General features: G+C 34.0%; 1 protein-coding gene across 2 annotated transcripts in view; it reads right to left on the bottom strand.

Annotated features, from left to right (window-relative positions):
* LOC150107094 (ankyrin repeat domain-containing protein 27-like) overlaps positions 1-14,739 on the bottom strand; it is a 515,355-nt gene that overhangs the window by 156,967 nt on the left and 343,649 nt on the right. For both annotated transcript variants that reach the window (XM_090390995.1, XM_090390996.1), the window contains one exon: positions 3,139-3,177. In XM_090390995.1, the coding sequence (XP_090247121.1) occupies positions 3,139-3,177 (39 nt within the window). The remainder of the gene's footprint in view (positions 1-3,138; positions 3,178-14,739) is intronic.

The raw sequence follows: 14,739 nt of genomic DNA, 5'->3' as shown, positions 1-14,739 counted from the left end.
TCTGATATTTAAAGCATCTCAGGGGGATTAGGAATGTACAGTCTAAGAGGACAGCTGAGATACCCTGTTTTTACATATGAATTCCTGGATAATGTTCCTGGAAGCCAGGAACATTATCTTTACTGGTTCCAGGATAATGTTCCAGTAACCATCTCTACATATCAGCATGCACTTCATACTGATCTTTAAGATCTGAACATATCTCCTCATTTGGAACATCAAGAAGAACCCATTCTGTTATTACTCTTGTAGGAGAATTTATTGTTTTGTGAAGTGTCACTATAATTGGTATTCCATCCACTGATGCTGCCTTTAGTAATTTTTCCGAATGTTGCTGACTAGATGTTTCCACAAGGATATCACTAATGTGGTTTCTTGACTGTTTTGGAAGATCCTGCCAGTCCTAAGCCCTTTTGAAGGAAGAATGGTGACATTTTTCCTGTTGGCTTTTCACCTGTTACATGGATGATGAGAAAGACTGGATCATAAGTTTTTTTGTTTCTTATTTCTGTTAACAAATGATATATCTATGGTATCAGTACTTGATTGGAACCTGGTTTGGGCTCCCGAAACATTTGAGGATGAAGAATTCATGATCAAGAGGGTTTTCTGTTTTGGTGGTATAGCATCCAGATTTGGTGCCAGAGGAGCTCTGGCACCAAATCTGGATGCTATACCACCACCACCACCGCAAGCTTTGAGATAGGAGTCGTACTGTAACACTGTTTAACCCTAGCAGGAAAGCCCACTAGCTGAATGATTCTGGCTGGATCACCTATCTTGTTGAAGCAGAGGCCAAAGTAGTGTAAGACCACCAGGATACTGCTCAAAACTGATTAGTTTTAAAACTTTTGTATATATATTTCCTTTTAAATAAGAAATTCACGAGCCTCCATAGCTCAGTCAGTATAAATGAAGCCCTTTGGTCGGAAAGACCTGGGTTTGATTGCCTGTCAGTGACGTGATTAACCTTTATCTGGTCTCTTTCAACTAAAGGTGAGTTAGCCAGTCACATATGGAAGTAGGGGTTTTTTCACCCAGAAACTTGGGTTTTTCCATCCCCCAGAACAGACAAACCGGCCCATGAACACACGCATCTTGAGTAGTGCCCTATGGACTCGCTTCCAAAACTACTCCAAAAATCGTGCCATTCAATGAAAAACTACTTGTCAAAAAAAATCATGGCCAGTATATCACTGAAAGATAAAGCACCAGATATCCCCACAACAAAAAATGGATACTTCGATATGCTCTGAAAGTAAATTAAACTTACTGAATGATCCGGACACATCAAATTATGTAGTGAACATTTTTCCAAAGGAGGAGAATGGCATCTTAAATCCAGGTATACCCCAGTGACACAACAAATTAGGTTTCAGACCACTGTTGTGCAGTGATCTGAAACATGCCGGTCCATGAACACACAGACATAGGACACACACTGAGAGGCTAACCACCTTATCGAGATCCAGCAGCAGTTGAATGTAGGAAATCCAAGACACGACAAGGTAAAAGCTGAGAGAAGGAATCATAATAATAATAAGAAAAAAAATTCTTTATTATTCTACTCAAAACTAAATAATAACTTCTATTTCAAATATCCTTTATATTTTCATGTCCTGAAACAGTGTGATGATTTTGGTATCAACAATAACATAGTCAATGAAACTTTTTAATTTCTTGTATCTTTTCTCAATGTGAATTTGTGCATATCAAGTTGGAACAGTATTGATTAGACAGTGTCCTGAAAAATCCAGCGACTTAACATCATCATAAACCTCTGACTGTATCTCCATTTTCTGCAAACATTTTTACTCTGCTCTTTAAATCACTGACAATGTTTACTTTTTTCCATTTTCTTTCTGTCAGATGCTTTCTGTAATGAGCTGAAAAAATTCCTCTAGTTCTCCATTAGCAGAACCTTTGGAGGGATCATAGGTAAATAAGTCCCACTGTGTAATTACCCATTTTGATGTTTGCTCATGTCACTCTATTTGAAAGTGCCTGAGATTCAAAAAAATATTTTCATTTTTAGTGTTAAATACTATGGCTACTCTTTTCTTTCACTGATCATTACTGACTGAGTGTAATATCTAACATTTGTAATCTAGAAGAATAATACATATTTTGGGAGCATGTAACAGGAATTGAATTATGATAAGCAGAATATTCTTATCTTCAGTTTACATGTCACCTTTCCTTCCTCATATTTTTAAGCTTTTCAATAACCTAACGAAAAGTCTGCCACATTTGTGATATTTTCATTTTATACTCTCAAAATATATCCTCTTGACTAACTACTTTTATGGATAATTTAGGTTTCTCAGCATTTTTCGCTGTATTCCTTAAGGATGTATTTTGCCTTCCTTACCAAAAACTTCCAATACAATTTTTGCTTTTTTTAGAACTGCATCTTATTGCTGGCCAGGTTGGCCGAGTGGTTAGTGTATCTGCTCTCCAGCCCCAAAAAAATTTTTTTTTTAAATAAAAGGCTGTGGTTCGAATCTTGCTGTGGGCATGGATGTTTGTGATTCTGATGATACTAGTGGCAGTGAGCAGTAGATAGCGTTGATGTAGATGATGATGGTAATTGCGGTTTGTTGTCGTTGGTGGATTGAGTGGTGGAGACAGAGTTGTAGAGTAGGTGTCCTCCTCGATGAGTCTTTGGACCCCTTGAAGGTGTCACATAGTAGTAGTAATAATAATGATAATAATAATAATCTGTAATTTCTTTTTTAACTTCAAAACACAAAGCTCTGATTTTTCAATTTTGCTGACATGACTCCATGGCTGAATCCATTATATTATAGTAATATGTTTACTATGATACTTATTATAATATTAATTATAGTAAATACATGCAGTTAAATATATTACCATCAAATTTCTGATATGTATCCTCTGGGGGGGGGGTACAGGATACTCATGGCACTATATGAAAAGTTTACATTATTGCTAACTTTCTTTTTATCAACAACTGATTAACTTCCTATCAAACCAAAAACAATGATGGTTAAATACTATAACTATAATCTCAATTAATGACAACTATAATTTCAATTTCTCAAATTAATTATAGCAATTAATTTGAAATTGACATTAATTAAATCAAACTGCAGAAATAAGAAAGAAATATACCATTTTTTACTGTTGTCTTTGCTGTTGATGTCTGAGGACCTAATAAAAAGAGAGAAAAATTATAATAAGAACATGAGAGATTTTACAAAATGCATTATCATTATTATTAAGAGAGACTCATTGAGAGAGGACACATAACACCTGCTTCAGTTGTCATACCTTTCTTGAATTTATTCACACTACCTGCAGTCACCACCTTCAAGACATTTCAATAACACACCATTCTATGAGAGAAAAATGTAACTCTCATCACCTTCTTGACTGCATTCATTCTCAACTTCTATCTGTGCCCTCTTCCCATGCTCCATAAAATGAAGAATTTCATCTATTGATATCATGTATGACACTTTCAGAATTTTGTAAGTCTCAATCATATCACTCTTCTTTCTCTAGTTTGCATCTGCAATCCATAAATTTTTAGTCTGTCTGCATAATATGATTCCACAATTCCAATATCACCTTTAACACTCTTGTTTGGCATTCTCTCTCTCTCCACTGTATCAGCAGCAGCATCAACAAAAAAAACCAGGAACAATAATACAAGCAAGGTCATATAGAGGCCTTGTAAAGAGACAGAATGATTTCCTTATCTTGATGTGTCACGGTTCATTACATCACTACAATTATCCTCTGAGTTATATTTGCAATTTTTGCTATATGGTTCTTGAACTATTAAACTCCAAGATCCACTCCTGTGGAAAGAATGTATGATAATTTATGTATTTATTGAAGTAATGCATTCTAATAAAAAATAATGTGCATATTACATTTCTAGAATGAATGGTGTTTATTAATAAAATAAAAAATATAGAAATTAATGTTTTATTCTGATTTCCATTTTTTCTATATTATACACATTAGCAGAAACAGAATGGTCAATGCAGACTACTTAAGTTACAGAATTGCAGAAGATAATATAATGCTAATCCTATTTAATTATCTTGCAACCAGTCGATCTTACTGATGTGGTCACATAAAAACAAACGGTATTATTATAAGTCATTCAATTATTACATTTGCCATTATTTTGCTTGTTTCCACTAATTGAAACAAAGCAAAAAAAAAAACCATACCAAACATTGAGAATAATGAGAAAGAATTTTTAAAAAAAATGAAATGGAATACATGAATATCAAAAGAATATCCTTATGTGATAGGGCCTACAGAATTTCCAACAACACAGATAAATGGAAGTAAGAGCTACAGTAACTTAGTTCACTCCTACCAAAGAAAATGGATACAGCCGAACATTAGATTCTATTTCAACCTCCAAAACAATCAGATGAACAAGAAAACCAAGACTTTAAGGAACAGTGATTCTCCCATATATATTCAATCATTCACAGATAATATAGCAAGATTGCTTAGCCAGCAAAACTTAGAAGGTTGCCTTCTACTCAATCAACCATTTCTAATCATCTGAAACCTCCTAAAACTGCACATCTGCCACTTATAATACAACATGTCAAGATCAGTTGTAGTTGTGGTTTACACTACATAGGACAGACAGGCAGATCTGGAGAGGTACAACAATTGGAACATTTCAAAGACATTGCGAAAGAAAGAAGACACAAATCAGGACTGGCAGCACATACAACATCAAGTAGCATGGCAACAAACAAAAATACTCCACAGAGATTACCATTTTTTCTCAAGAGCATTCAAAGAATCAGAAATGATGAGGAATCCTCTATAGTACAACAAAAAACAAGAGATGATTTATATCAAGTTCAGTCTTCATTAATTCATCACATAGTATACACCAGCCAGTAGTATACAGTAACCAACAAACTAGCTGCCAATGTAACAGCGAATGCACATTTTCCATTAATTAATCATGTTCAAATATTTTCACTAGAGTTGTAAATTATTATTATTTGTTTTCTAGTTTATTCATGTAATTATCCTGATGATGTGAAACAAAAGAATTTTCATTAAATTAGTCGCAAAAATTAAAAAAAAAAAGTTTTTGTGTGATATATATATATATATATATATATTTTTTTTTTGTGTGGAAAAGTACTGGAAAACATATTCCTAGAATGTCCTATCTCCACAGAAGCCTATGCAATGATGGACACCAAAGCAGCACAAAAATTATGATTAATAAAAATTTAAATTTAAAAAATTCATACTATTATAATATATGATAATGATAAACAATGATAATGGAAGAGAGAATTCAAAAGTGAGTGATAAAATAATGACAACTGCAGGTTTCTCCATATGAGGACAGATTGAAGGTTTTTGAGATGCAAAACTTGACTGATAGGTAGGCTGACCATATTTCCTTGAGACATAAACGGGACATTGGTATGGCAAAAACGGAATGGGGGTTATGTAATATTCTGTATTCATGAAAAAGTAAGACTATAAAAAAAAAAGGTTTTACTTTGGCTAATATGTATAGTGATAAAACGTTGATAATTATTGCTTCTGATTTGGTACATGCTGAAGAAAATTTGGTTCATAAATTTTATTGATCAATGTTGACAAGCAGTCATTTGCACGAAAACTGCACGAAAACACAGCATGATAAGCAATGACCCACAGTATGATAAGCAACAAGAGCTTCACTTGCTGCAATTTTATTACTTTCTCTATCACCATCACGTCTCACCATAAACGAGCTGATGTTTTTAACTGAAGCCAGAGTCTTTTCAGCATCCTTATGTTTCTGGTTACGTAGATGTTGGTTGATCGCTTCTGCCTCCATGATCAACGGAAAAATGGATATTATAATTTTAGCATACCACTTTTGTTCCATCACTACACAGCTTGTCTAGTTTAATAAATTTGAATCCTTCCTGGAGATTGTCATTAAAACTGCAGTTTCGCCTGTTTGACATTGCAAGGATAGACTTAAAGCTTTAAAAAATAAGACTTAAAAGTTAAAAAAAAATATGAAATTTAAACCACTAGCATTGAATAACAAAGCCACCGGTTAGCATACAAGCAAAACAAAAACTAATGCTACAGCAGAACAGACGGCGCGTCTGAGAAGCAGTGTTGCCAACATGTATTTTTTATTTTCTCTGCATAAATCACTGCAGATATTTTTTATTTTTCTTTCTCTATCACCATCACGTCTCACCATAAACGAGCTGAAGCCAGAGTCTTTTCAGCATCCTTATGTTTCTGGTTACGTAGATGTTGGTCGATCGCTTCTGCCTCCATGATCAACAGAAAAATGGATATTATAATTTTAGCATACCACTTTTGTTCCATCACTACACAGCTTGTCTAGTTTAATAAATTTGAATCCTTTCTGGAGATCGTCATTAAAACTGCAGTTTCGCCTGTTTGACATTGCAAGGATAGACTTAAAGCTTTAAAAAATAAGACTTAAAAGTTAAAAAAAAATATGAAATTTAAACCACTAGCATTGAATAACAAAGCCACTGGTTAGCATACAAGCAAAACAAAAACTAATGCTACAGCAGAACAGACGGCGCGTCTGAGAAGCGGTGTTGCCAACATGTATTTTTTATTTTCTCTGAATAAATCACTGCAGATATCGATATTTAGTATCAAACAATGCGACGCCATGATTATACAAATTACTGGTATCCATGATACTGATATAATAATTTATAATTGACCAATATTAAAGTATATTTAATATTGGCATTTTCATTAAAACGACGGGACGGCCGTAAAATATGAAAAAAAAAAAAAACAGTACTGTCCTGTTCAAAATGGTATGTATGGTCAGCTTACTGATAGGTAGAAAAGAAGAGATATTATAGAACCATGATTTCTTATATATCCATCATAAGGGATTGAAAAATGCCTTATGATGGATATATCATCATACAATTAATGAATCATGCCTAGAAGTTGTTGGGTAAGTGTGATCAGCAAGAATATGACTAGAATTTGTGCTTGGAGAGTAATATCACAAAAATTATTAACTATGAGAGGGGAAAAAAAAATATATATATATATATATTCAGAATATCACATAAATCAATTGTTAAGAATGGCATACAGCAATACAAACATAGCCTTATCATGTAATGGCAGTAATATTCCCAACCCGACTGCTGAAAAGTCATCATCATTCAGATGATGAGAAATGATGCCAAGCATTTTGACACTACGCTAGTTGCCAAAATACCTTCCACAGATAAGCACATTGGGATGAGTATGTAGAATAGAGTGAAAATAAATCTTAGCCAAATGGTGCTTTTTTTTTTTTTTTTTTTTTTTTTTTTTTTTTTTTTTTTTTTTGAGAGAGAGAGAGAGAGAGGGTGATTTGGGCATCCATTCATGCTGCAGTACTGGAAATTTTTTCTGTTTTTTTTTAATTTTAAGGATTTTTCCTATGTTTCTTAATTTTATGTATATTTTTTATTATATGTGTGTAAGATGTCTTACATTCACTATACACCAATGTGGATGTCCTCAGAATGTTAGATATCATACATACATTACTCACAGAAGACCACACCCTAGGATAATGAAAAAAATTAACACCCAGTGATATCGTAAACCTGATAAAACTAATAATCTCAGCGAACTGTTTTTAAATTTAACAATAACATTTATATCCAAATTTTCAGACTCCCTATGTGCCAAAATATTAGCAGACAATTAGCTGAATTATTTCTATCACATATAGAATCACACCTACTCCCCCCCCCCAAACATCACCTTTTATGACCGATACATGAACAATATTCTATGCATTGGAGAACCAACATGCATCACCACTTTACAAATGTCCCTCAACAACTTCAGCAACAGACTAAAGTTCACTATAAAAATAGACATGAAAAATCCATAAATTTCCTAAACCTGACATTAATTAGAACAAACGATAAAAAAACCCACAAAAAATATTCCACAAACCCACACATATCGGAAATTACCTCTACTTTAACTCATACCATCCATATTCTATCAAAAAATCAGTCATTCTAGCATAATTTATAAATGAATACAAGTTTTCAACTATATATAACTATCTCAACATAGAAATAAAGAAATTAACACAGATTTTTAAAAACCAAAATTATCCAACACAGCTAATCAATTACATCAACAAAATAGCAAAAACCCATCAAAACAATCCAACAACCAAAACAAAACTTTCCAACATAAAAAAAAAATCAAACTACCGTATGTCCAGAACACATACAAAGCCTACAAATACATTTTTAAACACACAGACTATAAAACTATTAGTGTTCACCATGAACCAAAAATTGGCAACACTTCTAAAATCTACAAAATCTCACACACACACAAAGAAATACTAGAACACCACAATGTAGTTTACAAATTTACTTGCCAACAAGACTGTGACGTCACCTACACAGGTTCCATGATAAGATCTTTATGGGCAAGGAAACTACAGGAACACTTCCGTGATTGCAAAACATCAATTCCAGAACATTTAAACAATAAAAAACATAACCAAAAGAAAAACAGAATACAAAATACAGGAAAAACAGAAATAGCAGTCCACACTCTTGAAGAGAAGCATACCCTGCAAATTGACAAAGCCATAATAGTAGACATACAGGAAAACTAAACAATGTTTAGAATATTGGACACAATACCTATAAAATGTGATAAAAACTCAATAAATATTTACCTCTATATAATCTCCGAGAGTTGGAAGCTCCAAAACATAAAAATTAGATCACGACTCCGACCAATAGAAAACAACATAGATACACCCAAGACAAAAACACCAAGCTGGCATGACATAGCCTCCAAGTTTTCCACGAGCTCCAAAGATGACACACAGTTGAAATAGCTCACACCCCTAATCTTCTTTCATCATATTCTATCCTTCTCCTTTCCGAAAAATTTTCTATCTTTCACCTTCCTCCCAAAGAATTCACAGCCCACACCTGAAACCTAGGTTTTAAATTTACATATCTTTATCTTACCTGCAATTTTTCCACATCTCCCTATTTCCACATTTCCACCCACCCCCTTCCTTTCAGTCATACTTCATATTTCAGTAATATCGCCATACCCTGGATGCCACTCAATGAGAAGACAACCAGGAACATACTACAAAGGTATGGCCAAAATTATTGCTTATATTCTACATGTATCTATCTTTAAAACATCACTAATGGCCTAAAAATTGAGTAAAAAGTCAATGACATCATAAAAGGGGTATTCCTAAACAAAAATAGGTAAAATAGTTATCTAAATTAATATTAATTTAGAGGAGTAACATGGAAAATTTTCCAGAAATAATATCTATATATACTTTTTATTTATCTTTTCCATAATCCAGAATCCCTACTCTAGAGACCAATCACTGAACTTTTTCAAATCGTTCGAGGTTGTGGTATAATTATAAACAACAAATTACATGATAACCACAGTAATCAATTTTACTGAAAGTACATGGATGTTTGTGATTGTCTGTGAAAACACTAGTGTTGGTGATGTACAGTAGATAGCGTAGATGATGCGGTTGGTGGATGAGGCTGAGTGGTGGAGTCCGAGAGTTGTAGAATAGGTGCTCTCCCTCGATGAGTCTTGGAGGTGTCAAATAATAATAATTAAAACCATTTTTGATGTTTACATAAAATAAGAATCTCCCAAATATATATATATTTTTTTTTTTTTTTTTTTTTTTTTTTTTTTTTTTTGGGAGGGGGGATATTTCTCTTCAGATTAGGCCATGTAAAAGGGCTTTACACCTTTCTTTGAAAAGGCATTCATATTTAAAATTGCTTCCCACTGGATACTGTGTTTAATGTCAATATTATGCTGTATCAGTCCAGACTTTTGAGGTTTTACATATTCAATATAATACTGATGTTCATTCATTCTTTTTTTCCACAGGGAACTGTCTGTCCAGAGTATGTCAAATTACATTCACAAGGAATCTGGTAAACACCAGCTGAGGTGAGGTGACAGTTTGTCATGGTAACAGATGAGAAATTTTGTTGATAGGAAAATATGTGGGAATAAGGTGATACTTCTTCAAAATTCTACCTGCAGTGAGATTTGGACCCACACCTTTGTTGGACAGAGTGGATATGCTAACCACTTTGCCAACCAGATCGGCATATTGAGGCTAGGATGAAGGGTACATCAACATAAACATACAAACTATAATATGATTAGGAATTTTTTTCTGGTATTTTTCCACACACACAAAAAAAAATCACACAGAATAAGAAACATTTTATAATTTTTTTTTAATTTTCTTGACTAGTTTCACAAAAATTCTTTTGCTTCATCAGGACAATTACATGAATAAACTAAAAAAAAAAAAGTAACAGTTTACAACTGTAGTGAAAATCTTTGAGCATGATTAAACAATGGAAAGCATACATTTGCTACTATGCTGGCAGCTGGTTCATCGGTTACTGTATACTACTGGCAGATACAAGTGTGTCAATAAGAAGACAATTAATTATTCTAATTAATTCATGATGAATTAATGAAGACCAGACTTGATGTAAAATCCTCCCTGTTTTTTTGTTGCACTATAGGAGATGCTTCATCATTTCAACTGATTTTATGAAGCTCTTGAGGAAAAAAAAACGGTAATCGACGTGGATGATTTTTGTTTGTTGCCATGCTACTTGATGTTTTGCTTCTGTTGTATGTGCTGCCATCCCTCATTTGTGTTTTCTTTCATTTTCAACATCTTTGAAGTGTTCCAATCAGCAGAATTCTTCAGATTTGCCTCGCTGTCCTTTGTAGTTTAAACCACAACTACAACTGATCTCGTAGGCAGCTGGCAGATGTTCAGCTTTAGGAGGTTTCAGGTGATTAGAAATCAGTTATTGGGCAGAAAAAAATCTTTAAATTTTCTTGGTGATACAACCTTTCTATTTTGTTTCTGACTGATTGTATATTATTATTATTATCTAAAGCCTCCAGGGAGTCAAGGACTCATCGAGGGAGGCTGTAAATTACTCAACCCAGCTATCATACCTACCCTTGAATTCCTTCACACTAGGTGCACTCACGACCAGTAAAGGCAAATTATTCCACTCACTCACTGCTCTCTGGGAGAAAAACCTAGCTCTTACCCCTTTCTTGAGAGAACAACCTTAACTTCCATGGATGCCCCCATGTTCTCTCCCTGCCTTCCATATAACGAAAAATTTCATCATTTGAAATGCTATAACACCCATTCAAAAGTTTATAGACCTCTATCATATCACCCCTCTTTTTCCTGTTAACCAGAGTCTGTAATCCACATATTCGCAATCTGTCCTCATAATGTAAATCCCATAATCCGGATATAATCTTTGTAACTCTTCTTTGCATGCTTTCCACAACTTCTTTATCCCCTTGGACCCCCGGGAGACCAAATCTGTGCACAGTAATCCAAGTGTGGTCTTATCAAAGCCTTATAAAGGCAAAATTACTTCTTTATCCTTACATGTCAAGGTTCGCTTCAACATACCAATTATCCTCTGAGTTGTATTTGCAACTTTCGCTATGTGACCTTTGAATTTTCTTGGATTGATCTTATCCATCGATACACCAAGATCCCTTGCCTCTTCAGTTTCTTGTAGCATAACCCTGCTAATATAATATGCCGCTGGAACTCTAATCACGCCAAAGTGCATAACTTTACACTTACTAACATTAAACTGACAGCCATTTTCGTTATCCCAGATTACCAGTCTATTCAAATCATTTTGTAATTTCTGAATATCAGTAGTATCCCTGATTGCCCTGCCTATCTTCACATCATCAGCAAATAATTGCAAATCTGATGATAGACTCTGCTTGATGTCATTAATGTATAGATTGAACAATAATGGCCCAAGGATTGAGATATATGAGAGAATTATTTGGTTTTCTTGTTCATCAACATGCTTTTCGGGAAAAATTATTCCAAGCATTCTGTTTCTCCCAAGAAGCCTATGCAATGATATCTGAACTCACAGTGAGTCACTGCTTTCAAGAGTGAATAAATTTGAAAAACCAAGACTAAAACTAAAACTTTTATATAACAAGTTAACATTTCTCTTATGATGTAGATACAATGGGGTCATTCTTTGTTTTTAAAGTTATGCTGGCAGTTCACAATGAAGCATGCTTTAAGAAATTTCCCATGCACAGAATGGAATTACTTAAAGAATGCATGTATACAACACAAAATGGGAGCTTTCACAAACTGAAAGCCAATCATATACTCTTCACATAGAATTATTTTCTTCTCTTCCTGCAAATATCTGGAACACTTTGGATACTTTTCTATGAGAAATTGGAATACATTGGCACAGAAAGCAAATAAAGAATGAAGAAGAATTTATCGAACTTAGTAAAGGAAGAAGGGGGAAAAAAATCCAAAAAAAACCCAGCAAGATTGAGAGATTACCACTCAATGAAATAGTCATTAACAAGTCCTCAAGAATGATTCTGAAATGAACATGCTTTATTGAGGTTTCATTTTGCGATCTCTCCCAGTAGGATTCTGAAATCAGATAATATAGCAAGTGCAGAAAAAAAAGCCTTCAAAGAATTCTGAAAGATGCTGCAGATTTTCTTTGTATCCAAACAGCCTCCACACTTTTACAAACAAAATCTCCGAGTAATAATATTGCTAAAATAGAATGAAGGGCTTTAATAAACATTAAGAAAGCAAACAAAAGCAACCCAACAGTAGTATTATTGAACTCAGCAGAACACACAAAAAAACTGAAATCACTTCTAAACGACACTAACACCTATGAAAAGTTTGATCGCAATCTCATGGGATATTTCCGTAATAAGACCAAACAATTTAATAAAAATAAAAAATAAAAAATCTTGAATCTAGACACCATCTGCTTCCTAAAATATACGGAGTCTCTAAGCTCCACAAACAAGACTTGCCATTGAGACCTACTTTGATGTAAGATACTCTCCAATTTCTTTGCTAGCGAAATATCTAGCAAATCTACTAAGAGTTTCTACACCAGACAAACATCCTCTTCTGTAAAGAAGATCATAAACTTCAAAGTAAACAAAGACATCACAATGGTTCCCACTGATATACTTGTCCTGGGGGAAGACTAGACTCCTACCAAGCGCGTCCCTCAGGTGGCGGATGAGGGAAATCCCAACGGATTGTTCTGAATAAAGAGTAAGGAGCCGTGGACCAAAGGACCAGAGGAATGGCAAGCCGGTTGCATTATTTTGCCATTAAACCCTATGAATCAGGAATCTCCACTGTGTCAAGAGAACGTTACTGCGTCCGAGGAAGCCGATGTGACTGTTCCTAGATCACAGGGAGCAGTCGAGGAGTATGTTATGCAGTCAGCTAATAGAGCTTCTCATCTCCTAACTTTAAAGGACACTGCTAAAACCTGGGAAAACAAATCTGATAGAAAAAGAACTCGCTAGGATTAAATGGGACATTGTGGGCTTGGCTGAAACCCACTGGACAGGAGAAGGAGTGATAAATCTGAATTCATTTATCACTCCTTCATGAAAACTATTCTATTCGGGCCGAGAGGACAATATACATAGAGAAGGAATTGCCATTTTAGTGAATAACAGTCTACAAAATGCAGTCATGGCCATAGAACTCCATGGCTCAAGAATGATCGCTATTAGACCAAAAGGTAAAGAGAAAAATGTGCATTTTACAATTATTCAAATTTATGCCCCCGACCAGTCACATGAAGATGAAGAAATCGACACTTTTTATGATAAGTTACAAGATTTAATAGATAAGACTAATAAGAAAGATATATTAATCATGATGGGAGACTTTAATGCCAAGATTGGGCAGTTCACCTCAGGCACGGAGGATGTGATGGGCAGGTTCGGAGCTGACAATAGAAATGAAAGAGGAGAAAGAATACTAGAATTTTGTAAAGCAAATAATCTATCTATCTGCAATACCCTTTTTTTCCATAGACCTTCCCACAAATGCACATGGACCTCACCAGATGGTACAAAGAACTGTATTGATTACATTTTAATCAAACATAACTGGAAATCATCAGTTTAAAATGTTAGAACTTTAAAAACTCCAGATTTCGACACTGACCATGAACTGCTTGTGGCAAAAATAAAACTAAAATTTAAGTACCGCAAGTCACGAGCTTTTATCAATAAAATGGACATGTCAAAACTGAAAGAGAAATTTATGCAAGACAACTATCAAACACTAATAGGCAATGAGATTAGATGATTAACCTATAGAAAATACATGGAATCAAGGTAAAACAATTATTACAAATACTGCACGAAACATACTTGGAACAACATCAAGAACAAATCATGAATGGATAACCCCTGAAATTTTAAATACTTTAGAAGAAAAAAGAGCAGCAAAGCATATATTAAATATAAAAAATACAGAAAAAATAAACAACATTATAAGAACCTTAAAAACAAAATTGATAAAATGTGCATATCTACCAAAAATAATTGGTTGGAGGAAAAATCAAAACTGTATGAAGAAGCTAATAAAAGAAATGACAATAAAACTGTATATAAAATTATAAAAGAATTAACAAGATATATAAAGATAAACCACTAACAATGAAAGATAAAAACAATTTAGAAACTGGACCAATACAAAATATTAAAATAACCTGGAAGGACTACTATTAAACATTATTTCAGAAAGAACATGAGGAGGAAAGTATAACAGAAGAGATG

Source organism: Typopeltis vanoorti, chromosome 4 (genome assembly GCF_054136105.1).
Source record: "Typopeltis vanoorti isolate ZY-2024b chromosome 4, IOZ_Tvanoo_1.0, whole genome shotgun sequence".
Classification (NCBI taxonomy): Eukaryota; Metazoa; Arthropoda; class Arachnida; order Uropygi; family Thelyphonidae; genus Typopeltis; species Typopeltis vanoorti.
The sequence above is the reverse complement of the archived record's forward strand: the minus strand, read 5'-3'. Positions and strand labels throughout refer to the sequence as shown.